The following is a 26,315-nucleotide window of genomic DNA, read 5'->3' on the forward strand; positions in this document are numbered from 1 at the left end:
TCAGAGGAATCCATGACCAAAAAATGGTTAAGAAGTGTTCAGTGTGGGAGTTTGCCAATGATCTGACCTTGGCTCTTGTTCATTCTGTTCGTTCTCAGAAGTTTCATCACTTCGGTTCTCACCTCTATGCTGATGGCTTCCAAATGATAAAAGAAATCTAACATTTATTGAGCTCTTACCAAGTTCCAAGAGCTGTTCTAAGCCCTTTACACATATTAACTAATTTAATTCTGGAAACTATACTATGAAATCAATATTATAATTATTATTGCCATTTTTTCAAATGAGAGACTGAGGTACCAAGAGGTTTGATAAATTGTCTGAGGGTCACACAGCAATGGAGCTGGGAGTCTCATCTTGGCTTCAGAGCCCGTGTTCTTAGCAGTGATACCATGCTGTCCCTTCCAGATCCGTATCTCCAGCTCTGAGCTCTAGTCTAGACGCATGCTGTGCCTCCTACCTTTCCACCTGGCTATCCTCTGGGACTACAACTGTGTTCAAAACTTTGTTTCTAGGTAAACATCCTATTTCTTCTTCTACTTGTCATTGCCTTTGAGGTTTTAGCCAGTGCAATCAGATAAAAGAACGTAGAGACATACAAATTGGAAATAAAACTATCTCTGTTTGCAAATTATATGATACTATATCTAGTAAACCCAAGAGAATCAATGATGAAAGTAATCAATTAATAAAATAGTTTTTAAAAGATAGCAATCTATAGTGATACTAGAAAAGAGTGGGGCAGGTGGGAGAGGGGAGAAAAATCTCCTTTACAGGATAATGCCAGCTAAGGAATGCAGAAAGGTGGGCCTCAGGGGACTCATGTTGAATGAAAAAAGCCAATTTCAAGGGTTACATATTATATGATGCCATTTATATAGCATTCTTAAAATGACAAATTGCAGAAATGGAGAATAGCTTGAAGAAAGGAGGTGGGGGGTTGTGGCTACCAAAGGGTAGCATGAGGGGTCCTTGTGAGGGAAAGTGTTGTGTATCTTAACTGTGGTGCTGGTCTCATGAACTAACACATGTGACAAAGTTGCACAGAACTAAATATATACATACACCATTGAGTTCATAGAAAATTGGTGAAACCTAAATAAGATTGGCGGGTTGTATCCATGCTGATTTCCTGGTTGTGATACTGTGATACAGTTATGCGGGAACCTGAATGAAGGATATATCAGATCTCTTTTATTGTTTATAACTGCATGTGAATATATAATTACCTCAAAATTAAAAGTTAAAAACAAACAAATACACAAATAACCCTCTGCTCTTCTTCTGGGCCTTGTTTCTCTTAATGACTCTCACATCCCCACCCTCTCTGTCACGCAAGCTTGAATCTTCAGCATCCTCTTGAAATTCCACCTCTCCTTGGTCTTCACATCAAGTCACTTCCCAAGAGTCATTATTTTTTTTCCTGTGAAATCCTCTTGCACACATCTCCTCTCATCTCAAATTACTTTCACCACCCTCCTAACTGCTCACCTGCCATAGCAATAGCATCTTATTATTTCTACTTTTCATCTCTACTGCTCCAATGTACCTTTAAAATATTGTCCAATTGAGCCTCCCAAAGCACAGAACTGACTGCACTAGTAGCATGATAAATGACCTAGAGGTGAGGTCTCGTGTCTTCTCCACCTGTGTGATTCATCACTGGTTGCAACAATAACAAGCCTCCCTTGTTTTCCTTTTGACCCAGGAAGTGGGTTTGTCTAACATGGACTAAGTTTCTGTTAGGAGGTACTGACCACATTTCGTTGCTTTACTTTAGGGATCAAGTTTGCCAATCAAAGAGCTGATGGCAGATTCCTCAGAGCCATTAACCAGCATGTGACTATAGGAGCTTCTCAGACAACCCAAGTCTTTGACTTTGGCCGTGCCGAATGGTCCTCTGGGCCTCCTGACATGGTGCCCCTGACGGGGAATCCTGCCCGTGTTCATGGGCCAGGTAAGGAGGAAGGCTGCTCTTAACTGTACTGAGTTTTTAAAGGGTGAATTAAGGGTTCACCTGGCAGGTTCAGCAGAATAGCTCACCTGGCAGAGGGCATGCTGTGTTCAGGGGGATATATGTATAATGTTTTGCTGGAGTATGAATTGCAAGGTTATGAATGACAGAAATGTATCAGTGGAAATAATATAAGCGAAAGAACCTCGAAATGTATAAAATGCCCCTCAGATCCTGTTTGTTGCTGTTATTACCCCTCGAGCAGTGTAGTCTTTAGGACCAAATGATAAAATATAGTTTACTTTGTGAGCTGGAAAAAGGTGTTTAAAATGTTAACTAGTTAAAGCTTGATAGTGTCACAACAAGGAAATGAAGTTTCTTTTGAATTCATTTTCTAAGAACTATTTATGAATTCTAATCAGTTTCCTTCCTCCCACCTATATTCACATGAATAGCTTACGATGGATTTCAAATCGATTAAAATACGGTCAGTTTCCCAATCACTGCCAACTCCATCACCAACTCAGTTTAGTTTGAATACTTCCAATCACTTTTGATTGTTGTTGACTACACACATCACCTATTATTGATTTAAACTATTTCATCAACAACATGGGCAGCAGTAGGCCTGAATAAATGATTGGGATTATTGGCAGTAGCGATATTGTTTATTCATTCATTCATTCAAACAAATACATATCTTCGTTTAGAAGGACAAATGCTGAGGGGAATGTAGCAGAAGCAAAGCTTGGTGTCATGGGGCTAGGGGCTGGGTGAGACAGGATCAAGGGAAATGACTGTCATCTTATTCCCTGGGGGAACGAGAGGGGCGGCTGGTGCTCCAAGGGAGGAAATCTCAGTGCAGTTGGACATGTTCTGCTGTAATGAACATCGATCATCTGTGAGTGATGTGCATTGTCTGACCCACAGCTTCTGAGGCCTGGCTGGGCCTGGGGGGCCAAATAGTCTGAGTTTCCAGCTCCCAAGAATGAGTGACTCATGGGGTAAGACTTCTGGAGAACAACTTGTGCCTCATCAGCACTTATTACTAAGAATTAAAGGGGTGGGGGGTGGGGGGCCAGTTATTTTCTCTTTACTTTGGAAGGGAAAAAGGAGACAGGGAGCCCAAAATATTCCTCCTGGCAACTGTCTCTAAATGAAAACTGTCATGTTTCAGTATTTCAAATGCTTCTGCAAGTGCAGTGTTGGGACTGGTGTTTTTCTGCCCCTAGAAGTCTTCTCGGTTGATAACAAGCTTCTGTACATAAAAGAATTAACCACAAGTTCACCACAGAATGTCAACCTGATAAAAATTAAAGGGTTATCAGATAAGGGGTAGAAATATGCTCTTATTCTTTCTCTGAAATCTACAAGCAGTTTTCCTTCAAATCTTCAAAACTTGTTTCTTGAGATGGGATAATATTTTTAGCAGAAATATGCTACGTCGCTGAATCCCACCCACAGTCTTCTGCAAGGAGAGTCTTCTGCGAAATCAGACCGCAGGGTTGAGGAGATTTTTCAACTGGGTAACAACAGAATTTCCACTGAGATATTAAAGAATACCAGATAGGTAAGCACGATGCTGGTAGAAACTTAAGACCAGAAGGGAAACAAAGAGAAGGAAAAAAGAAAAAGGCAGGTGAAACAATGGAGAGTTCCAGAACAAAGTACTTCTCAAGATGGTAGCCCAGCCCAGGTGTTAGGTAGGGGCCAGCTATGTTGACACGGGCCCTACCTGTGTCTGGCACACCAAACCCACATGTCCAGAACCTGGGATGACCCTGGGTCAAATGTTGCCATCAGCCACCCGCCTCCTGCAATCTCCACACCCATCTCCTGGGAGCGCCGCTTGGACCCCCCAACTCTGACGTACTCTAACTTCCTGCTGTCAAGAAGCACACTCAGTTTTAAACAAGACACAAATATATACTGTTTGGACTGAATGTTTCATGCCCCCAAATTCATATGTCGAAACTCGACTATCCAATGTGATGGTGTTAGGAGGTGGGCCCTTTAGGATTAGACGAGGTCATGAGGGTGAAGCCTCATGAGTGGGATTCGTGCCCTTCTAAGAGTCACGAGAGAGATGGCTTCCTGTCTCTGCTCTGTGCCATGTGAGGACACAGAGAGAAGAGGCCATCTGCAAACAGGAAGCAGGTCCTCACCAGAACCCCACCGTGCGGGGATGGGCTACACGGGGAGGGAGGAGGTTACCTTAAAGTTGTCAATTAAATGGTACCAAAACCCCTCTCCCATACTCCAGTCTGGTCTTAAAGGCTTAAAACCGCCAAGGCTTTTGTTGAGTTCAGTCTGTGGACTCAGAGTGAGCCGCTCTCCCTCAGCCAGCGCTGACAGAAACACAGCCTATGTGCTCCTCAGAGCTCCCTTTAAAGCAGTGCCTCTACACCGTTCTTGCCTTACATAAATGCTTAGTTAACCCACAAATTCTTGGGCTCTGATCATTTCAGTAACCAGGTGCTATTCTTGTCCAGACCTCAGTTAGTAGGTGTGATTACAGATGAGGATGCTGCAATGGGCAATAATATTGGGCTTCTTATGGATTTTAAATCCAAGGTGACATGGGAATTTAAGATCTGTTACCATGATTCACAGGGAACTGCTTTATGCTAAAAAGTAACAAACGGAGCTCATCAAGGGAGCGGTAATTACAGCATGAACTAGATGCGCATACTTCCTTCCTTGCCTGGGACCAATACCTCAGTCCTGCTTATGAACGGACCCAGCGCAGGTAGGGAAGCTTGCTGTCCCCCTGGGAGGGGAAATGGTCAGGGTGGGGCCACTATAGGGCATGTATTTATTAAGCCACAGAATGTCAGGACGGAAAGGGGGCTTACAAATCCACTCTATCAAGTTCCCTGCTTGCATAGAGGGTACGCTTTGTCCAAGGTGTCTTAGAATTACTGCGTGCCAGGTGCTGTTCTAGGCTCCTTACACATATCGACTCCTCTGATCTTCACAGCCCCCTATGAAGTAGGCTATTATGAGCAGTAATGCTGATTAATATAGTTATTATATTATTAAAATATAATTATAGGGTAAATAATTAATATAAAATACTATAGTATAATTAATAGAATTATAAATAAGACTCACTTAAAAATTAGTTATTCTCTGTGTGGTTCTCATCATCTGCATCTTCTAGATGGTAGAAGTGAGACACCAATAGGTTCAGTGACCTTCCTGGAGTCACACAGCCATCCGGTGGGGAAGGCAGCATTTGGATCTGGCAGCCTAACAGGAGTACGACGCGCTCAGAACTGCTGTGCTCCCCCCTTTCCTCCCTTGTGTCACGGCTGCATCTGTTCCTGTTGCCACTGTAGCCTCTGACCTCTCACTGCCCCGTCTGGCGTCTGTCCTGCATTGTGGGAAGTTTATGGTAGGCCTTCTTGGTGGGGGTAATGACAGACAGGTAGCTAATGTTCAGAGGTTGTAAAGGTGGGAATTTCCGGGGATGGGGACTTGATTGGGTACATGGGACCAGTGAAAGGAAAGAAACAGGGTTTTGCCTAGGTTTCCAGAGCTGTTGCATGGATGATGGTGCTTGTCATGAAAGAGGAAATGGGGAGAAAGAACAGGCCTGAGGGGACAATTCTGGATGCATCTGAGTTTGAGAAGCTTGTGAGATATCCATGTGGAAAGGGCTGTTGGGCTTTTGTCTATGCAGATTAGAAGTCCAGCAAGTCATGTTTACTGAGCACCTGATTACTTGAGACAGGCTGTCTCACGTGGTCTACAGCCACCCAGGGGGGTAGGTATGTTATTCTCATTTCACGAGGTGTGATCAAACAGTATGGTGAACGTTTAAATAAGAAAATTTTATTACAGTAAAAGACATATTGCCATTAATCCCCCTCAAAATCCTCCCCCTCACTTCGAACACACTTATCCCATCCTTGTTGCCACTTTCTGAAGCAGTTCTGGAAGTCCTCTTTCCTGAGTGTCTTTAGTTGTATTGTCATGTCTGCCTCCATGTCCTGAATCATTTTGACTTTGGGGAAGAACCAGAAGTCATGTGGTGCCAGATCCGGTGAATAAGGTGGATAAAAACTATAATGTTTTTATTTGACAGAAATTGCTGCACCAGAAGTGATGTGTGACGTGGAGCATTGTCATGATGGAGGATGATTTACGGCACACTTTAAAACACATCTTCTCTCAACCATAGCTCACACCCAACTGACTGCACAGAACAAACTGTATTGAAGATCCTTGCCTTTCTGTTGGATGGCACACGGCAGCACAATTCACCATATTTTGTGTCACACATCGCTTCTGGTATATGGCAATTTCTGTCAAATAAAAACATTACAGTGTGTCCTCATCCGCCTTATTCACCAGATCTGGCACCGTGCGACTTCTGGCTCTTTCCCAAAGTCAAAATGACCATGAAAGGAAAACGTTTTGAATCTATTCAGGACACTGAGGCAGCCACGACAGCACAACTAAAGACACTCACGAAAGAGGACTTCCAGAACTGCTTCAGAAAGTGGCAAGAATGATCAGATAAATGTGTTCGAAGTGAGGGGGAGTATTTTGAGGGGAATTAATGGCAATGTGTCTTTTGCTGTAATAATACATTTTTAAAATTTAAACATTCACCATATTTTTTTTATCACACCTTGTATATCCACAGCAACTGAAGCCCACAGAGGTTTAAAGAAGCTGCCCACCGTCCACTCTCACCTAACAATCTAGCAGCCTGACTCAGCATTGTTGGGGTCTGCCACTCCCTGCCACTCCTCCTGTCTGCCATTAGTCATTCGCAGTGAAACCAGTGCCAACTGTCCAAAGCCCAGATCACGTCCTGCATTCTTCCCTTGCCTAAGACCACTCTGTGGTATTCTGCTCCTCTCAGGATAGAAGCCACACCCCTGTACTTGGCAAGGCTCTTCGGTATAGCTCACACCCAGCCTCACAGGTCTCCACACCTGGACGCTCTGGGCTGGTGGAACTCACTGTGCCTCTTGCCTTTAGCCTTGCTCATGCTGTGCTGAAGACTTAGTTCCTCACTTCTTGGCTCCTGCTTACCCTGCAGCCTCCCTCATGGTCATTTTTCTCTAGGAAGCCTTCTGGAGCCTGCCCAGCCTTGGTTTTGTGGCATTCCTCTGCCCTCCCAGACTACCCTGCCCTTCTTCAGGCAGTGCTCACCTCACTGTGCCCATCAGATCCCACCACCTTGCTAGTGCCCGTAGAATGGCACACAATGATTGCTTTAAAGGCAAGTGGAGTCACGCAAGTCCAAGCCAGGAGACTCCCTAATTCATGAGCTCTTTCTGCTCTCCCAAGGTGCTTTCCAGTCAGGCAGAATTCCAGGTAGGCAGGTGAGACGTGGAAGATTATTCCAGTAAGGGGGGAAGCAGCCAAGCTTTGAAGTCACAGGTGAAGAAGCTGTGCTTGCGGGATAGGAGAAGAGCTGCTGGCTGGGGTACATGGAGCTGGGGTGCCCCTGTGCAGAGAACATGCAGACATCCAGGTTAGAGTATTAGATGCCAGGCAGAGGAAATGCGTCCCGTAGGCAGTGGGACATGATTTGAGCTCTTTGATCAGGGAAAAGTCATCATGAAATTTGCTTTCCAGGGAGATTAATTGGAGGATGGATCAAGGTATGACTTCAAGTGAGAGACTGAAGGCTGGCTAAGAAGCCCGTGGGAAGTGACGACACCTGCTGAGAGCTTGCTTTCCTTGTGCAAGGATGGAGCAGATGGCCCAGCTCCACCACTTGCTTGGGCATAGAATTACTGCCTTGTGACCTCAATTTTCTCATCTGTTAAATGGAAATGATACTAACTGTACCCATCTCAGAGGGTTGTAGTGAGGATTCTGTGAGACAATAGACGCAGAGCATGCAGCTCGGTGACTGGCTGGCCCACGAAAAGGCTCTGGAGCCTCAGTGACTATCACACGAGGAGGAGGAAGGTAGTATGCTCAGGGGGCCTGGCCCACTCTGACTCGAAGTTCCTCCTGCACTAGCCCATGGCAAACTGAGGCCAAGAGGAGCGAAACTCAAGAAACCCTGGGAGAGGGAAAGTGAAATTCATGGTCCGGTGAGTGAAAGGCAGTGCAAGCCAAAAGTGAAATAAATGACAAAACGATTGAGCAGGAAGAGCTGAAATGCTAACGCTTTGCGGTCTCTGTGCTCTCCTGGGTGTTAGCAGGATGTCTGAGGAAACTGCCCTTTTATTTTACAAAGGTTTAGGAGGTTTTTTTTGTCTTGCTTTTGTAGTTGTTTGTTTTGCTTTCCACTTAAAATAAAGAGTTTTCTTTTTACAAAGATCCTTTTATTTTAAATCAAGCTCTCAACAGAGGTGTCACTACCCACGGGACCGGAAACAGATACCACACAGGTGCTCAGCTGGGGTTGAAGGCTCTGCTTGGTTTCATGAGCAGGGGAAGCCGAGACAGCTGGGGCCACGGCCAGGAAAGATGTCAGAGGCTCAACCTCGTGTGAAGTCATCCCCCCCGAAAACTCCCAGAAAACTCACAGAGCTCTGAGACAGGAAGAAGCTGACGTCAACTTATGTTTGGGGGACTTCAAGCAAACCTCTTAGAAATGATTCCTTTGCCCTTTACCAGGTAACATCATAAACTGATCTTTGCTGAGGAGATGGGCCAGTTTGCCCCAAAGAGCTAACTTTATGAAACAAAACACCTTTTTTTTTTTTTTTTTTTTAGAGAAATGCTGTTGCTTTGTTTTTAAGTACATGATAACATAAACAGGACTGGTTAGAGTCCTTTCATTCCTTCCTTGGAGAGGAATGTTCTTCCTGGGCATTAGGATGGGGAAATGGTCCGCACGCAGCCCGGGCCCTGGCAGTTGGTCAGCGCGGTCTGTGAACAGCGCTTTGGAACTATGTGCTTGGGAGTTGTGGGTGCAATCCCACAGTTTGTTCTTAAAGGACTGTAATTACTCCCGCATGAAATGTTCCTGTTTCCCTGGAAAGGAATTTCTGGAGCGAAAGAAAGCTTCTGCACATCCTCTGTCGATATGATTCCAAATTCAAAATCAGTGGTTTTTGTTTTTAATAATGGTAGTAATTAATAGGCCCTCAGCCTTCTTTTCTGTCCCAAATGCTGGCATAAACAGGAGGCAGTTGTTGACCTAAGATGTTGGAACTGGCAACATGTTTAAATATGGGGAATGAACATCTATCTGTGTGTTCCATTCACTCTTTCTTTACACTTGTGCCTTAGATCTTGTGTCATGATTAGTTATCTGTGCAATGTAGTTCTCTCCTGCCCCATGATGAGCTCCAGGAGACCCAGGACTGGTTTGCATTCATCTCTAACCCTATACCTGACACATAGTTGCTCAATACATATTTGCTGAGTGAATGAATGAACAAAGCAATGAACAAATCATTGGAAGTCCTGCCACCGTCAAGACTGTCCCCACCACCCAATGGCTTCCCTCTTCCACCTCTCCCACCTGTCCTGTCTGTTGATTCTACCTTGACAGCAATGTTTTCACTCTGAAAACCTTCACAGCAGAGGAAACTCCCCCATGTTGCCTTCTTGGCACCCACCTATCTGTGCCTTTGTTTTTTATTGCTGAGAGTACAGAAAGCAGCGAGGTTTCTGAAGGAGGTATCTATTTCTGTCCCAAACAGAAAAGAGTGGGTGATTCCGTGGGCAGAGATGGCAATTCCTGAACACGGTGCGGTTGACTCATGCCAGGAGGTGCTCAGAATTTCCTCTGTTTTGTGGGCGGCTGGGCCAGACTTAGACCGACTGAAGTGCGTTCTTTGAAGCACAAATGCAAGAAAGACATCCCAAACTGCTCTTGCGGGGTGGGTAGGAGGAGCACGGGAAGGGAACAGCGAAAGTCAGAGAATGTAAGACTCCCAAGGGCTCAATGGGCCTTAAGCGGCCAGCCCCTCAAATAGATTAAGGGACGCCTCCTTGCCATCAGGGTCTGGAGTCTGCAGGCACAGGCACGCTAATTTATGCATGGCCGCAGGAGCAGTGGAACATACCCCATCACATACTTCATTTTTTAAAAAGTAAAAATAAATCTCTTTCTTAGCACAGCACGTATCTTTGACCTTTAGCAGCAGTTTAGGAAAACAGTAAAGAAAGCAGGCTCTGGAATGAGACTGCCTGGCTCAAATCCTGGTCGTGTTCCATTCGGCAACTCGTTTAACCTCCGTGAGGCTCAGTTTGCCAGGTGTAAAATGGGGATATTAAAGAGGCCTCCCTTCTTTTGAGGACCAACTATGTTTTCACATAATACCTGAAAGATGTTAAGGCTATCAATGTTCACTCATATTATTATCATTATAATTTAAAACATTTCTTGGAACAGGCTGACAGCAAATAAGGCTGAAAGGAAAAATCCAGTATTGATATCAGTACTCATGCAGGGCTTGCCTTAATCAGCCATCTGTTTTCCAGTTCACAGCCTCTCTGTCCAGCTCACCTTTCTCTGTCACTACGGGCGATCGGGGCCAACCAGAGACTAGTCAATGTTCCATGCTCTTTAGTGTAAAGGAACGAATTGCCTCCATGGAACGTCCTTTTCATTATTTAGAAACATGTTGCTCTTTCTTCTTTTTTTTGGTGGGGGAAATACTCTGCTTGGTGGGGGAACTGCTCCTGCTCTGACAGCAGCCTATTCTTTCAGTGCGTCTGGAACAAGGGTGTGAGGACGCCTTGGAAAGGGAGAAAGCCGCCTAGGAAGCACATCTGACTAACCTGACGCTCTCCATCCACGTGGGGCAGGCCTGGCCCCAGGCACAGGCTTCTGATCAGCACCTCACTCCTTCCCTTTGTCCTCCTCCCAGCACGGTGACCTTCTGGTCACCCCCACGCATGCCACCCACACTTGGATGCCTTAGAGTTTTCTCCTGCCTGTAATCCTCCTGTCAGCAGGATGCTGGCACTGGGCTGCAGGCAGAGCTGCTGATCAAAAGCCCCATGAATTGGGTGGGTGATGGGGGTGTAGGTGTGAGCTGTCAGGAGGGAGCCCCGGGATTCTAGCCCCTGGCATGCTGGTTAGCTGGGGTTGGGTCAGGGGCAAATTTGGATGGGGACTTCCTGACTGTTACCCAGAGGTGGCATGTGGCCCTGGTGACACTGATCCAGTGATCTATTGTGTGAATGAAGTCTACCAGGCCCCACTGACAGCGTATAGACACTAGAGGATTCAAGTGAGATGAGGACCGCTCAGGTGCTTTTTCTATGAGCAAAAATATTTGTGGCTTTTTGTTTGTTTTTTAAATCAGATAATCACTAGCCCTTGGGGCCTCCTTTTGGATATATATATATATGTCCAATTCGCGTCCCCAGAGAATCTGAACTAATTAAGACTAATCGGTCTTAATTAGTCTTGGCTGGGGCTTGGACATCCTGTGTTAAAGCATCCCACATGTACACTTCATGTGCAGTTGGTGGTGGGAACCAGCACTCTAAATACACTTCCTGGTGGGACTTGTGTTTTCTTATGGAAGCAAATCCCAGAGTGACCTTAAACAAGTCAAATAGCCAAAAACTGTCTGAGTAATCTTAGAGTGGAAAATACCTAAAATACCTAGGGACAATTATATTACTCTTTTCCCCTAAATGGGTGACTTATTCGAAGGCCTGCTGGGGGGATTCAGTGATGGGTTGTTGACTCATTGGCAAACCCTGTTGGCTTCCCTTGTCAGTCTTCAAGATAAGAACTGCTCAGCAGATGTTTCATCTCTGTTGTTAAGCCAAAAGTGGTTTGAGGGGTAACCCTCGGGGTAAGCCAAAAGGACGGTAACCTTTCTCATCTTGGTAATCCTGATGCGTGAGTGGATAGATGGGTACATATCACTGAGAGTCAATGTAAAGACATTCAGGGAATATTGGACTGGAATTTAAGAGGTCTGGATTCCAGTCCTGGCTTTACCACTTTCCTTGCTTGCCTGGTGTCCTTGGTTTGTCCTTGGTACCCTTTTTCTTGCTCTCTTCTCTAGCAAGGTTGCCCTTGCCAAGCCAGTTACAGCTCCCTTACTGGGAAGGGTAACTTCCTGTGTCTCATTCTCTCTGTTCATGACTATAGGTGTTATGATATCAAATAATATAATCAGAGGTCTTCCCAGGGTTCAAATGTTACCTTTTCAGTGGCTTCCCCTCCCCCAGCCTCAGTCACCTTCCCACACAAATTCTCCTTCCTTTTATGTTTCTCACTGCTGCCCCAAATTTGGGGTTGGGGAGCAGAAAGTGGATTAAAGCCACAAATCCACACTTATATGTGATCTGGGTGCTTTTGGATTTGAAAAGTATGAAAACCACATATCCTTAATTTCGTTTCCTGGGAGAGGAAGTAAAAACTAGAGGCTGGAAGGCGGCAGAAGAGAACCAGAATGGATAGGTTGGAAAGAGCCAGAATGCCACCCAGTTCATTTTCCCAGCCAGCATATGCCCCCTCTATGTCATCCCTCAGCGATGGACAGACAGCCTCTATTTGAACATTTTCAGGGATGAAAGTCATAGAACTTTTGGAAGCGATTAGTTGAATTAAGATAGTCTTTCCTTTTCTCACAGGGAATGGTCTGGGATAAAGAGGAGAAAAACAGGTTCCCAATAATGGAAGACCTCTCCTGTGAGGAACAAGGAAATGGTTTCAGGCAACAATTCCTTAAATAAGCAAACAAACAAATGGCCTCACCAAGAGTTAGTGGAGTTTTTTGCCTTGACTCTCACAACTGCAACAAGTCACACTTGAGAGCAGCGGAGAGGGTTGGAAATAACCTACAGTGAGATGTCAATTTTGGTACTTTGACACTCAAAGTTCTCTTAACCCAGACCCTGTTGTGTATGTCTTCAGTTTGGAAACTTTTTTCATCCCAAAGTTCCCCGGCTTGAAAATGCCTTTTAAGCAGAGCTAATTTTAGAATCCTTACCAGAATTCTTGACATAGAGTGATAAAACTGGAAGGGGGGGGGGTGTCTCAAAATGATCTCTTTCAGCCTTCTCATTTTACAGAGAGAAACAGGCCCAGGGAGGTATAGAAACTTGTCAAAAGCCATGCCCATCACATATCTTCTCTTGAGTCCTCCATCAATGTTTGTTAAGAGGTGCCTTGGCTTTCTATCCCTGCAAACTTCAATTTCCCCCTAATTCTTCTCTCCACTGACCTCAGGGGACAGGTCTCACTTTCTCAGGGAACTGTTTAGTTTTAAGGTTTCTACTGATGAACTTGAAATTAACTTGAATGGCCACATGTTGAGGGAAAGCCTGACTTAAGAGTGAGTCTAGAGTCTAGTTATTATAGGAATGACTTCAGTAAGAAATTACACAGAAGTATCCAGACTACTCAAAGTCTAAGAGTGCTTCTCTTTAGGATGAGTGGGGTCAAATGATGGGGTTGTGTCGAGCTCATCAACAGTTCTTTACTGCCATTTCTAACTGACCATTACTGAAGTCAATGCTTCCGTGCCTCGGTTTCCTCACATCTAAAATGAAACAATCCTGCCTTATACAGGATATAGGCAGCACTGCCTATTTAAGACATGTGGTTTTAAAGAAAGTAGTGATTGTTTTATGCAATGCTCCCTCTGCTTATCACAGTGCTGTCTCTCCAAGGTGTATCTTAAAGATGAGCAAGCTTATATTGTTACCTTGTGTTAATAACATTTTGGGGTCTAGAGAAATTGAATGATGAAATGTGAAGAGTTAAACTTTTTGTGTTTTAATGACAAATGTGAAGACGGGAAATTCCACTGTGGGCAGTAGTCTTTACAAGAAGGGATAATTAGACCGAAATATTGTCTTAATGGGTTTCCGCACTTTGTTTTTCATTGTTTTGGTTTTTTTTTTTTTTTTGATTTTTTTTTTTTTTGGTGTTTTTTTTTAGTCTAGGGGATGAAGATTTGATCATAGAATTCCTAGAATGAAAGAAAGATGATCAAGGCATAGATAAACTCTCAGAATTTCCACAATTCTGAGAAAGGTGCCTTCAATAACGTGCCTTATTGGCAACATGAGGAGAATTATCTTTTTAATCACATCCCAGAACCTAGTAATATAGAGACTAAAAATACCCAAGTTGATTAATACATCCCCTGTAACCCAGCACAATTTTAAAATCGCGGCTTTGGAAATTTTCAAAATGAAAATCTGCCTTATGAATCAGCTAGAAATTGCATCTGTTGACAGTCTGTTTCATTTCGTTACAGACCTCTCACCCCTGAGGAATAAAAAGACTCGTGTGTTTTAAGATTGGGTTCTTGGAGGAAAAAGTCTGAAACGAGAATTATTTCTTACTCTGGAGTAAGAAATACAGTCTTAAACTGTATGTTGACTCCAGACACTCAGCACACTTCATTCTCTTTGACTACCAATCCTCACTGGCCTCTGGGTTGGACTGTTTCAAGATCCTCACGACAGCTGTGTGTGCACCTAAGCCGTCTCCACCATGAGCTAAGGTCCTCCCATGGAGCTCTGCCCCGTCTGCAGGGAAAGGAACAGCAAGGCATAAGCCCTGAGACCTGAGTTTGAGCCCCTGCTCTGTCACTGCCTGAGGGACTTCTGAGTTTTGGGTTCTTCCCCGTCTAGTGGGTGTGACATCCACATAGCAAAGCCACTGTGAAGATTAAAATAAAACATGTATCTGGCATGTCAAAAGTACTCTGGACTTGTAAATGGGAATTTTTACTTTCTAATCGTCTTTTATTGACTACCGAATGAAGTGAAAAAATTTTAACTTGTTATCCAAAGCCTTGGATCATTCATTTGACCTCATCTTACCTTTCCAGTCTTAATGGCCAATATCCTCACATCCCCATCCAGTGCTGGGGGCCACAGCAGGCCACTTGCTGTTCCCTAATGCTTTTCTGTGTCTTTGCTCATAAGATCCTCTCAATCTGGAATCTCCACTTACGGAAATTTACTAGTCCCTGGGGCGTCTTCTTGCATAGCACCTTCATGAAGCTTTCTGTGATCGCCTCGTGTTCCCATAATCTTACCACATTCTGACTTGTATTATTGTTGTTATATCTATGTCTTTCTTGCTCTTACTAGCTATAAGTCTCCTAAGGATCAAGACTGTCTTATTCATTTTTGTATTTCCTATAGTGCTGACAAGGGCCAGAGAGATATTGGATAGATTTTTGGAGTGAATGAAAGAGTCCTCATAATACTTCCACTTGCCCTCACTGCCATCAAGACCATTCATATCCTCAGATAAGTCACCGCTTGCTAGCAATAACACAACTTTACTCGGAATGTGTTTCCCAGAGAGAGGGCATGATTAATTGTACAGATGGCTCTGGCCTGGCTTGGATTGACCTCCCACTTAGCAAAGACCCTGCTGAAATAGAAATCATGTTATAAGCTTTCCTAATATCATGCCCACATTAGTTCCAAAATGAAGAAATTCCTACACGTGCTTCACTGCACAGCCCAACACAACGTGGCCACTTCTCCCAAACAGGCAAAATGTCTCCTTATGTGCATCATCGTGTTTCACTTCTTAACACATCTTTCTGTGGCCAGTAAGCATTACTATATACTACAATTAAGGATATGACATTATAGACTTTGCTATCTTATCTGTCTTCCTGGGTAAGCAAGGGAAGAAGTCATTAGAAAATTCACACTCAATTAGGAAGGGTGGTTTGAGGTAGCAGTTGGTGGTTTCTTATTTCTTAAAAAAAAAAAAAAAAAAAAAACTGTGACAAAACCCATTTGAAAGGATGAATGAAATTCAAAATTTGCATGTATATAAATATCACATACACATACATATAGGACATGCATATATACAAATAAGAACATAAGAAAAAGTAGTGTTCTGAAAGTCAGCGTGCTTACATTTCCAAAATTTCTATAAAGTGGCACATATAAGAAGTATCCTAGTTATTATTCGCTGAGGCAGTAAAAACCAAAATATACATCTTTGAAGCTAAACTTTTCTGAGATCTTTCATTATCCCAATGTTTCGTATATGAGTTACTGACATCTCAGGCACACGTACCTGGTCTTAGAGAGATTCCCAGCAGATTTTTAGTATTAGCTTAACAGCTGGTAGGTACAGTAGAAAACTAAGTCCATTAGAAAATAAAAGAAAATTTCCTGAGGAATCTGTTCGTTAGTATCCTGTTAACGTTCAAATGTCAGGCTACTCTATTCTTCCCAGAATTAACTGTCAAAAACTTTGAGTGACAGGAGAGCCCACTGTTCAAGCTCTCTGTATAGACTGGGCACAGTTGAGGCATAAAATGGGCCCTGGCGGGTCATGGACAAGAGGTAGAACCCAGGATTCAACCTCCTTCTCTGCACCTTCTACTGAAGTGCCCCCTGTGATTCTGTGGCTGGGGAGAGGTGACATCTGTTAGCCTTCCCAAGACTCTGAGGGCACCCGTGACGCCTTACCTTCCAGGCAGTCAGTAACCAAAAAGAGTGTGAAGAATCTCCACATCAGTAAGCTCGGCTCCATCTTCCTGGCACCTGGGATAGGCTGCCTACTCAGGGGCAGTGAAGAGAAGGTCTTTCTCTTCAGAGTGCTGGGTTTCCCGTCAGCCTCTTGTTAGCATTGTGCTGGAAGGATGGGATGAAACGATCCATCCATTCGGGTTGTCGTCCCCGCTGGCCCCTCCAGTCTCTGTGATACTCAGGACTTGCTTTCTACAATTTTTTTTTTAGCCAGGAAATTGAGTCTAACAGTCTATTCTCTTTTCTCAAATATAGGAAGTGGTTTTAACCAGGTTTTTTCAAAGTTTAATTGCTGAGAGGTGTAGGCTGGAGTGGGTGAGGATTGGACTCTCGTTCTTTCTTCAGCTTCACCCAGAACAGGAAAGGGAGATCCCCTGCTGTTGAAGGAAGGTGAGCAAGCACTTCTTGGCAGTGGTCTTATCTAGCGTTTAAACGGACGTCACCATGAAACTGAGGTCCTCCCCCAGATTTGCAGCTCCCGGAGGAGTTAGCAGGGGCCACACAAGTGGGGCAGCCTCAGCCATACATGGCAGTTTCCTCCAGCTGTCTGACCAGCGATCCCTTTATAAAGTCTAGTGAGTGTCAAGATGGGGTCTCCAATATTCAGGTATTTGAAGAGGAAGCAGCAGACTGCTTGCATACCAGAATTTGTGAATAACCTCCCAAGATTGACAATTGGTACTAGCCATAGTCATTTTACCAGGATGTCCTGAGTTGCTGAATGTGAGTTGTCGTTTTGCAAGATATGTTGCCTCCAGATTTGTCTTTCTTTTAAAATATCATACTAAAAGGTGGGCTTTAATTTTAAACATTGGGCTTTTTGTTTGGCAAAATTAAATTTTGCTTCCATGTTGAATTCTCAGAGAGCTATCTTCTGATTTTCACAAAATGGTTGGCCATTTCGCTATTTAGAAACTCACATCCATTAGCAATCATCTTGTTATAGAAAAATAATAATTTAAAAAATATTAGAATGAAAGCAAAGATGTTGACAAAAGGAAGACCATCTGGACAAGCCAAAGCCATTCATGGTTCCAATTGTATTCTCTCCACCCCCGACGTTCTCTCAGAAAGTCAACTAACTGAGAAGAGCCTTGGAATTCTACAAATGAACTAAGAATGGTTTCCATGCCAAGTACCAGACTTTGCAGAGAAAAATAGTGAGCTGACCTCTTTCTCAGAGTGAGATGTTTATCCAAATGTGAAAAGATTGTCTTTTAAGATTCCAGAGCAAGCTTGACCTCATTTCTAGAAACATTTTCAGCTGTACGGAGGAGTGCAACAATTCCTGTTGTCCCCAGGGTCTGTTCTAGTTAGTCAGTTGGAGAGTTTGCTAGCGATGGTTAGCATCATATAGTTTTGAAACAAACTTACAGAAAAATTGGAAGTACAGTACAACTAACTTTTCCTTCAAACCGTTTAAGAATAGTTGCCAACATGAGGTTTCTTATTTCCTATGAACAAGGACTTTCTCCAACATCACGACAATCGTCACCATCAGAACATGACATTGACGCGTTCCCACCATTCAATCCTCAGACCCAAGTTTCTCTAGTTGTGTCATCAGTGTCCTTCACAGACACAGGACCCTGTTCAGGAGCACTTGTTCCATGTAGTTGTCACGTGTCTTTTGCAGGTCCTTTGTCTTTTTTTTATTTCATGAACTGACACCTTTGAGGAATACAGGCGAATTATTTTGTAGACTATCCGTCAGTTTGGATTTCTTTATTGTTTCCTCATGATTAGATTCAGGGTTTGCATCTTTGGCAGGAATAACAGAGAAGTGGTGCTGCGTTCTTACTATAGCTCCCTTTTATCCCATTACGGATGACATTCACTTTGATCACTTGAATAAAGTGGCATCTTCCAGGTGCTCCTACTTCAAAGTCACTGTTTTCCTCTTTCTAATAAATGTGTTGTGATACGATGTTAATATCCCATTACACATCAAACTTGCAATTTATTCATTGACTTGTATCTATATGGACTCATGATTTTCTGTTTTATTCAATGAGTTCTAATCTATTATTGTCATTTACTTCAATGCCCAGATTGTCTCCTATGTTTCCACTGGGAGTCCATTCAGAATGGCTTCTGAGTCCTTTTGATGTGTCCTCATCATTCTTTGAGTACCTCCTTGCTTTGCGGGCATAAAAATATTTTCCTGACTCATGTTGTTCTTTCTGTGTCCAATCCCTGGAATCAGCCATGTAGCCAAAAAGCCCCAATTCCTTTAGAGGAAAATAGTCTTAGAAGCCACAATGTACTCATTGCTATTGGGCTGGCACTATTCCCAGGCTCTCCCAACGGACAGAGCTAGGGAATAAATGTGTGTGTGTATGTGTGCACGCGCGCGCGCGCACACACACACACACACACACACACACACACCTTTGCATCTATATTTCTATGTCCACCTACACATATGGAAAACTACAAGTTCACACTGATCCATCCCAACATCCCAATTCCAACCTAACACCACAGGGCTAAAATCTCATTTTGTCTTTTCCTGTATTTGTAACTCCCTTCCCTGACTGTGGGAGATTTGCTTTCCATTATCCCTAGCCTATTTACTTTTGCACCAGTCCCCTTGTATGTGCCCAGTCTTTCATCTTTCCCTCCACCCCCTTCCTCACAGGGCACCCTCTTCTCCCTGCACAGGCTGTGAATCCCCATTCTGAGCCAACCCCCAGACTCTGAGGAAATGGCCTCCTCGTCCTGGTCAGGCTCTGGCACCCCTCACCAAGCTAGCGCCCATGCTCCCACGGATGTCATTCTGACCCTGCTTGGGTGTTGCAAGCTCATGCTGGGTCATGCCCCTTGGGGACGACCCCCTCCACTTGCTTGGTTCTGACACCCCTTGCTACCAGCTCCATGTGTGAACCCCCTCCCCACTCCACTTGGACTTAGATAGCCCTTGTGTATCTGCCTGTCTTTGTGGACCCCATTTCAACCTGATCAAACTCTGACTTCCTCCACTGGCCTGCTCCCTGTGGGTTCCCCTGTTCCACTCTGTTTGGACCCTGACTCCCCATTCTAGATCGTCTCCCCATGGAGACACCCTTCTCACCCCCTTGGGCTGTGACCCCTACTCTGGATTACTGTGTCACTTTCCACTGACACCACAGTTGCCTCCCTAACTTTAGGACTGAATTGTTCAGAAATGGAAGGAGAAGAGGAAGGCTTGTGGCCACTATTCAAGAGCAAGGCAGTAAAAGGAAAATGAGGCCAAAATGTGAAATCCAGGCAACCTTAGAGAATGAGCACATATGTACTAAAGAAGCAACGAAGCCATATGACCTTCAAGCTTTTTAAAACTCTAGAACATCTTAGGAATTAATATTGCTTGTTGGGAAGTAATAATTACCTAAAGTTCATTAATATCTTCAGTTTTATTTCTTCTATGAAGTTAAACTAAAATTAAATTTAGTGTTATGTATTTACAAATTTTTTGAGGATCAAAGAAATATTAACCAGGACTCATAAGGTATACTTATGGGTTAAAGTAGACAGCAAAAATTAATCTCACAGATTAATTCATTGCTATATAAAACAATCAAAATTTGAATCATAATTCTTTTTGCTTTAGAATAGAACTTCCCCCAACCCCTCTGCATAATAGTTAGTAGGGTCAAATCCATTTTATTTTATTAGTAACAAAGTAACAAAATATTAGCAAAATAGAGTAAATATTTTATTTTACATTTTTATTATTAAAACGATATACAAGTCATTAAAATGAAAATAGTGATTTGGGGGAGTCTTTTTAAGCAAACAACTATAATTTTTATGAATAGTGTTGCTAAGTTAGAGGCCCATATCAGAGGCCACATTTGACAATTCTTACATCCTATCCTGCACTGGTATATTGGGGAAACAGGAGGAACATAGAAATTGCACACTGCTCCAAAAAATTACCAGTTGATTTACCATGGGAAGCTCACTTCTCCATTTTTAAGAAATTTCAGGTTGGATTGTGTTCATTTTTTACTTTGAATGTTAGGACTCGTTGCTCATTTACATCCATCCCGGTTGAAACACCATGTAAAAGTCTTTTAGTCACACAGAGAAGTCAACATGATTGTGTGGCGTACATATTGGGTATTCATTAAACTGAATAATAATCATAAACATGTGATAAAATAAAAACTCAAGTTATGTGACAGAGACCAGAGACCAACAAACCAACAATCACCTATGATGGTGTGATCGAGATCGCCAGTAGTCCACCAAAAAAAGTCACTCTTCCCTTCTTCTTGGGCAAAGGAACAGAATACATTCCTCAGCCTCCTGTAGCTAAATGTGGTTCTGTGATGAAGGTCTTGCCAAGAAATGTTAAAAAACGGAAGTGATGTTTAGCTCTTCTGCCTCATTTGTTTAGCTGGAAACCCTGGCATTTCTTCTTTCCTGATAGCTGGAATGCTATGAGGAAGGGACTCTTGGAAGCTCAGTGTTGAAAATGGTAGCAATGTGCCTGCCTGCATTCCTGAATTTCTGGAGCACAGCTACCTATGACCTGGAAACTGTACCTCAAATTGCTGTGTAAGAAAACAGTAAACTTTTTTGCATGTTAAGCCACATTATTGTTTGGTCTTTTGTTACAGCAGCTTGGCTTACCCTAACTAATATAATTAGTCTTAGTGGACAGATGAAACATCGTACGTTCCTGTATCAGTGATCTCCCATGGAAGAACAGGCTTGCTTAGGAATGGCTCAACAAATCTCAATCACATAAAAACAGCCATAATAATATAATAGCTTCAGTCTGATGCATCATAAATGGGAAAAACCCACCATTTTTTTGAGCTTCTAATAAAAAATGTTTTACCCTATCTTTACAAAATATAAGGGTTCTGCCATTTTGCTTTAATCAATAAATGTAGCTAAGTGATTCAATTGCTTCACATGTTGTTGTTCAAGGTTTCTTCCAAATACTATTTTTAAGTTTCCCATAAAAATTATGTTGATATTTGAGCCAAGATACTGCCTGACATTCAAGGAGCTAAGCAACACCTAGGCCTAGTGGTAGAGCCTTCCTCTTCTCCTTCCAGTTCTGAACAATTCGGTCCTAAAGCAGAACAAATAACTTTAATATTTAATTGATTATAATTATAAAATATTTATATTAATGAAAAAAATTTAAATACCATATCAAAAAGCCCCCCCACCCCAATTTTTCTGACAAAAATAGAGGCTCAATTCTTGGTACTGAGATGGACTAATGTAAAACAAATAACTTAGTTGACTTTTACCGTTTGCACTGAGCTGAACTTTCAGTCTCAGTTCTCAGTCCTTATTGACCTTGATCTTTCTAGTTGGTATTTGACTGTGTTGTGCGGAGACAAGATGGAAGGAGAGGAGAGGAAAGTACATCTATTTTGTCCTGAACTATATAAAATCTTATACGAATATGTATATGTGTGTGTGTGTGTGTGTGTGTGTGTGTGTGTATTGCTATATAATATATAATTATTATAGATGTTTTATACCAGGGATGCCAAAAAATAAAATGAATACAAGTGGACACTGGTCAACGTTGTTCAAGCAGTAGTTCATCACAATCAGAAGCATCTGGACGCTGATGGTAACCACTTTAAGCACCTCTTGTAATTGCAGACGTCAAACGTGACTTGTATTCATCTTTTGTCATCGGTATTTTTATTACAATTTTAATACAATTTTCCTTTCTTAAAAGGTGTATACATTTCTTGGCACTATATGTATATCAGTATATCTATATCTATATTTTACATCTATACTGATATATATATCTGCAAGCTGTTGCCTTTAATGAATTTATAGTTGAGAAGGAAAGACACTTGAATATCAATTCCTCCAGGAGGTCTTTTCTAATCCTTTATATTCACTCTATCATAGCATATGACACACTGCATTGTAACTCACTATTTATATGCCTTTTCTTCCTCTAGCCTGGTGGTTAATCTTTTGAGGGATTAACAACCCTTTTGAGGGTCTGATGGAGTCTATGGTTTCTTCCCTTGGGAAAAAAATGTACATCCGCCCATGCCCAGTATGTTGGCAGGCTGTCTCAGAAGAGGTATTGAGCACTTTGAACTCCAAGTGTCTGAGGACCACAGATTAAATACTCCCTGCCAATCTATGGGGCTTTGGAGGGCAGGCCTACACCCAATATATTTTTGAACTAATATCAACTAACACAGTGCATAATACATGTTGGTGTCCCGATGCTGTTTGTTAAGACACATGTGCATAAAAATATAATAGAACTGAGCAGCTTCTAGCATATATTAAAGTAATTTCAGACAAATTATTTGTGAGCACATGTCAAAGTTTTATTGCAAACCTCCTACAAGGAGGTACTTTCCAGGAAATCTAATTCAAAGACTTCTTTCCTGGTAGATACGTATTTTTCTTAGGAGGAAAGAGTAGCTAGATAACATTGATAGATTAGGTTCAAGAAAGGAACATTTGGGTAAAGGTAACTAAGTTCCTCCCAGGACAGATGGTCAACTGTACAAGCTGAGTCTAAGTTTATCAGGAAGCTGCTCAATTCTATTATCAGGAATGCTTGGTACTTTCCAGAAGAAACTGGTCTTCACATCTGACAACAAGTTTCTAACACAAGCTGCCTTCTCTCTGGCTTGAGACAATTTTCTAACAGTAAAAATTGACAAACACTAATGATCATTATAAGGAAAGCAATAGAAATTCTGAAAGAGAAAAGTTTACCAGGTTGATATGCTCAGGAAAGGTCTAGGAACTGTCCTTGAAGGGTGGGCGTAGCCTTGGTAGGTAGATACTGTGTTAGCAAGGCATGGTCTATGGTCCACCAGAAGTGGAGTTGTGCATACAGGGAGTGGAAGCTAAGGGTAAAACGTCAGGTGGATTTAGAGCGGGGTGAAACTTGAAGGACAGAATAAGATGTTTGGACTTTAGACACTGAAGATGTCTAAACAGAGGCAAGATATAATCCAACTGACATCATAATTAGCCTGAGCTGGTACAGTGTGCAGGAGAGAGGAAAGGTGCAGGGTAGATTGAATGCGCAGAGATGCTAAGATGCTCTCCAGGAATGAAATAGCAAGGCTCTGAATGAGGTGATGTAAATGGGAGTGGCAAGGAGCACTGATGGCAGAATACGATATTTTACAAAGGAAAAATGCAGTTGTTTTTTTAACACCTGGTATATAAAGAATGGAATTTGTGAGCTTTGGCAGAGGTAAAATTCACTGATTAGAGTTTCATCTTTTCCTTTCCTTGAACACCCCCTGGTGAAGATGCTAGTAAACAAAATGAAGAGAGCAGCAGGGGAAATAGAAGAAGACAACAAAGGATTAAATTCAGGTGCATGAGGCTGAGGTTAGGTGAATGGCAGAAAGGGGGTACCATTAACAGAAAGGAGATAGTTGTTCACTTTTGGTTGTTCTCTCATTCCCACTCAATTGGATGGTCCTTGGAGACAGGAATTTTATTTTTGGCATTTATCATCCAGACTGTCCTAAACCTTGGTTCCCCAATCTCTCCCTACACTCCACTAATGAATAGTTAGCTTGTAACAGAAACTGTTTCTATTTATCAGAGTCTCGATGGGGGAAAGGAGTAGCAGGCGGAAGGGGAAGAGGTAGTGAGAAATCAATCACCGTCTTCCACTTTCATCGTTACAGCTTGTCAGTGGTCATATCGATAACGCCTCTAGTCCCAAGTGGCACAGATTCTCCTATGAAAGAAAGACAGAAGAAATGGATTATGATGATTGAATGCAGAAATAAAAAATAAGGAGAAAGGATGGGCTAAGGAAGAAAGAGATAAGAAAGAAAGAGGTGAACACAGTGAGAGATGGTGAGTCCCACTTGATGATGGGGTACCATGCTTGCTAACTCCTGACCAATGAGGAGGGTGTCAAACTGGAGACTAAAGTTTGCTAAAATGAGCTCTATGTTGAATCCACTTATTACTCTTTTCAGGTATTAACATACTAGGTCTCCAAGACATGGTTGATAAGTTGGGCATGAATACGCACATTAGAGATGCCAAGAGTGAGGAAAATTGCTCTCCAGATAAAAAAGAAATGTTGGACGGCCGATGGAGAAGTAGCATTGAGCGAGAAGAGGTTAGGACAGAGTGAAAAACTACGGGGAACTTTGGGGAAAAAACAAAGATCTTGAAAGAGCTATTCCAAAATCATTGGAAGATAATAGTTTGCAATTTGCTTTGCAGTGTTAACCCTTTTCCCCAACATTCCACAAAATTTTGACTTTGTTCGTGACTTCTGGAGTTGAATTAGCTTTGAGAGTGTGTTAAAATGCTGAGCACAGCTTTCTCTGTGAAATAGGGTCAAGAGCAAAGCCTATGTAGCTCAGGAATCATATGATTTTTTTGGGGGGGCAGAATTTTATGGTTTTATTAACCCAATACAATGTGCACACATGTTGTCTATTCATTTCCTTCACTGTGCAGCTGGCACTGGGATTGGTGACGATAGCCAGCTGGGCTGCTCTTCTGGTTCTTTGAGGAGACGTGTGACAATCTCAGCACCGTAAGACTTGTTGCCCATCAGCAGCAGTTCAAGCTCCTTGAGGCTGTGGACCAGAAGCTCCCGAAAGCCTCTGAACAGCACACGTTTTGTTTCTTGTTACTCCCATAATCAATATTGGCCATCACGAGCTGGCCCTTGAATCTTTGCACACCCTACTGTCAGTGCCTCTGGGTTTCCGCCAGTTACACTTACTTTTGACGTATCGGTCTGACTGGTGTGAGGTGAACTTCCTGGTCCTCTTTGCGATGATCTTTGGCTTCAGGGCAGCCATGATGCTGAGCAGGAGATGGCTGCCACCTTCGTAGGCAGCACCGAGGAAGAGGGATCACGTGGTTTCTCTTTTCTTCCCTGCTGCTGTCTTCTTTACCATTTCATTGTTTACTAGCATCTTCACTAGGGAAGTTGAAGGAAGAGAAAGGTGAAACTCGGAAAAAGAATTTCACTTCTGTCAAGTAATCCATCAATAAATGTTGACTGAACACCTACAATTGAGGCATTACTCTAGGATATGGGGGAAATCTAAGAACTTAAGACATGTCCTGCTCTGAGGATGCTCACAGCCTACTCAATGAGGAAAAGAGATGGGCCCTTGACAAGGGAAATGATGGCTGGGTTTTGCATGGATCCTTTAAACACTCAGCCCTGCCTTACCCAGTTGTACCACATAAAAGCAGCCTTGCTCTCTCATCTCACACTCTACTTTCTCTAGCAGAATGATGTGCTGAGCTGTGTTTTCTGAGTCACAATCCAAAAGAAGAGAACTCGTTGCTATCTTGGAGAGTGGCAGTGTAATGATCAGAGGTGGTGCTCAGAGCCTGTCGTTTACATAGCTGATGTTCAGTCCGGTAAGAGCTTTTTCCAGAGCTGGGGTGTCCCAGGCCTTTCTGATCTTTAGCTTTTAAATACGGGCCTGAAATCTCCATTTAAGGTCACATAATTTACCTTCTTTATAGTTCATGCACTCTTGGATGCATCCTTTAGTATGTAATTCAATTGAATGAGGACAGATTAAGGAATAAGGCATTCAGCCCATGGTCTGGAGATGCAAAGACAAATAAAAACAGGGTTCCTGCTCTCAAAGAGGCCACAATCTAATGATGGGGGTGGGGGAGCAGAAAAGTCCCCAACTAGCTGCAAACCATATGTCAAATTGATAATCCCCCCAACAGCAAATCAACCAATGAAGAGAAGTGGAGCATGGAGGTCTTCAGTGCACATCTGTGGTGGAGGGATGGACCGTATCTGCCGTGATTGATGCCTTCCATCATTGACAGAAGAGTACTACTACTACTTGAGATTTTGGCCTATTGGTGCTCTGCAAGCAGTCTTATTTCTCTCAAACTAGTGTTGAGAGTATGCTGCTGCTAATTCTACGAAATGTACAGGTGCATCCTGTTATTGTGACACTGAGTTGAATTT

General features: G+C 42.8%; 1 protein-coding gene, 1 long non-coding RNA gene and 1 pseudogene across 3 annotated transcripts in view; 1 reads left to right on the top strand and 2 right to left on the bottom strand.

Annotated features, from left to right (window-relative positions):
• LOC141570040 (uncharacterized) overlaps positions 1-16,302 on the top strand; it is a 46,784-nt gene extending 30,482 nt beyond the window's left edge. Inside the window, exons 2-5 of one of the 2 annotated variants that reach the window (XR_012493784.2) lie at positions 1,781-1,957; positions 2,885-2,958; positions 3,384-3,524; positions 4,568-4,945. This is a non-coding gene — a long non-coding RNA (uncharacterized LOC141570040). Of the gene's footprint in view, positions 1-1,780; positions 1,958-2,884; positions 2,959-3,383; positions 3,525-4,567; positions 4,946-8,268; positions 8,549-14,118 lie in introns of those variants that run through there. The other variant, XR_016022903.1, reaches the window with a different exon arrangement.
• The window catches only part of IL2RA (interleukin 2 receptor subunit alpha), a 55,805-nt gene extending 34,558 nt beyond the window's left edge, over positions 1-21,247 (bottom strand). Inside the window, exon 1 of the mRNA XM_019738178.3 lies at positions 16,316-21,247. Coding sequence (XP_019593737.1) covers positions 16,316-16,379 — 64 coding nt within the window. The 5' untranslated portion in view covers positions 16,380-21,247. The remainder of the gene's footprint in view (positions 1-16,315) is intronic.
• Positions 21,248-23,568: 2,321 nt separating this feature from the next.
• On the bottom strand, positions 23,569-25,734 carry LOC148759179 (large ribosomal subunit protein eL32 pseudogene; annotated as a pseudogene).
• Positions 25,735-26,315: the final 581 nt, after the last annotated feature.

Source organism: Rhinolophus sinicus, chromosome 1 (assembly GCF_057876585.1).
Source record: "Rhinolophus sinicus isolate RSI-liver-muscle chromosome 1, RSI-T2T, whole genome shotgun sequence".
Taxonomy (NCBI): domain Eukaryota; kingdom Metazoa; phylum Chordata; class Mammalia; order Chiroptera; family Rhinolophidae; genus Rhinolophus; species Rhinolophus sinicus.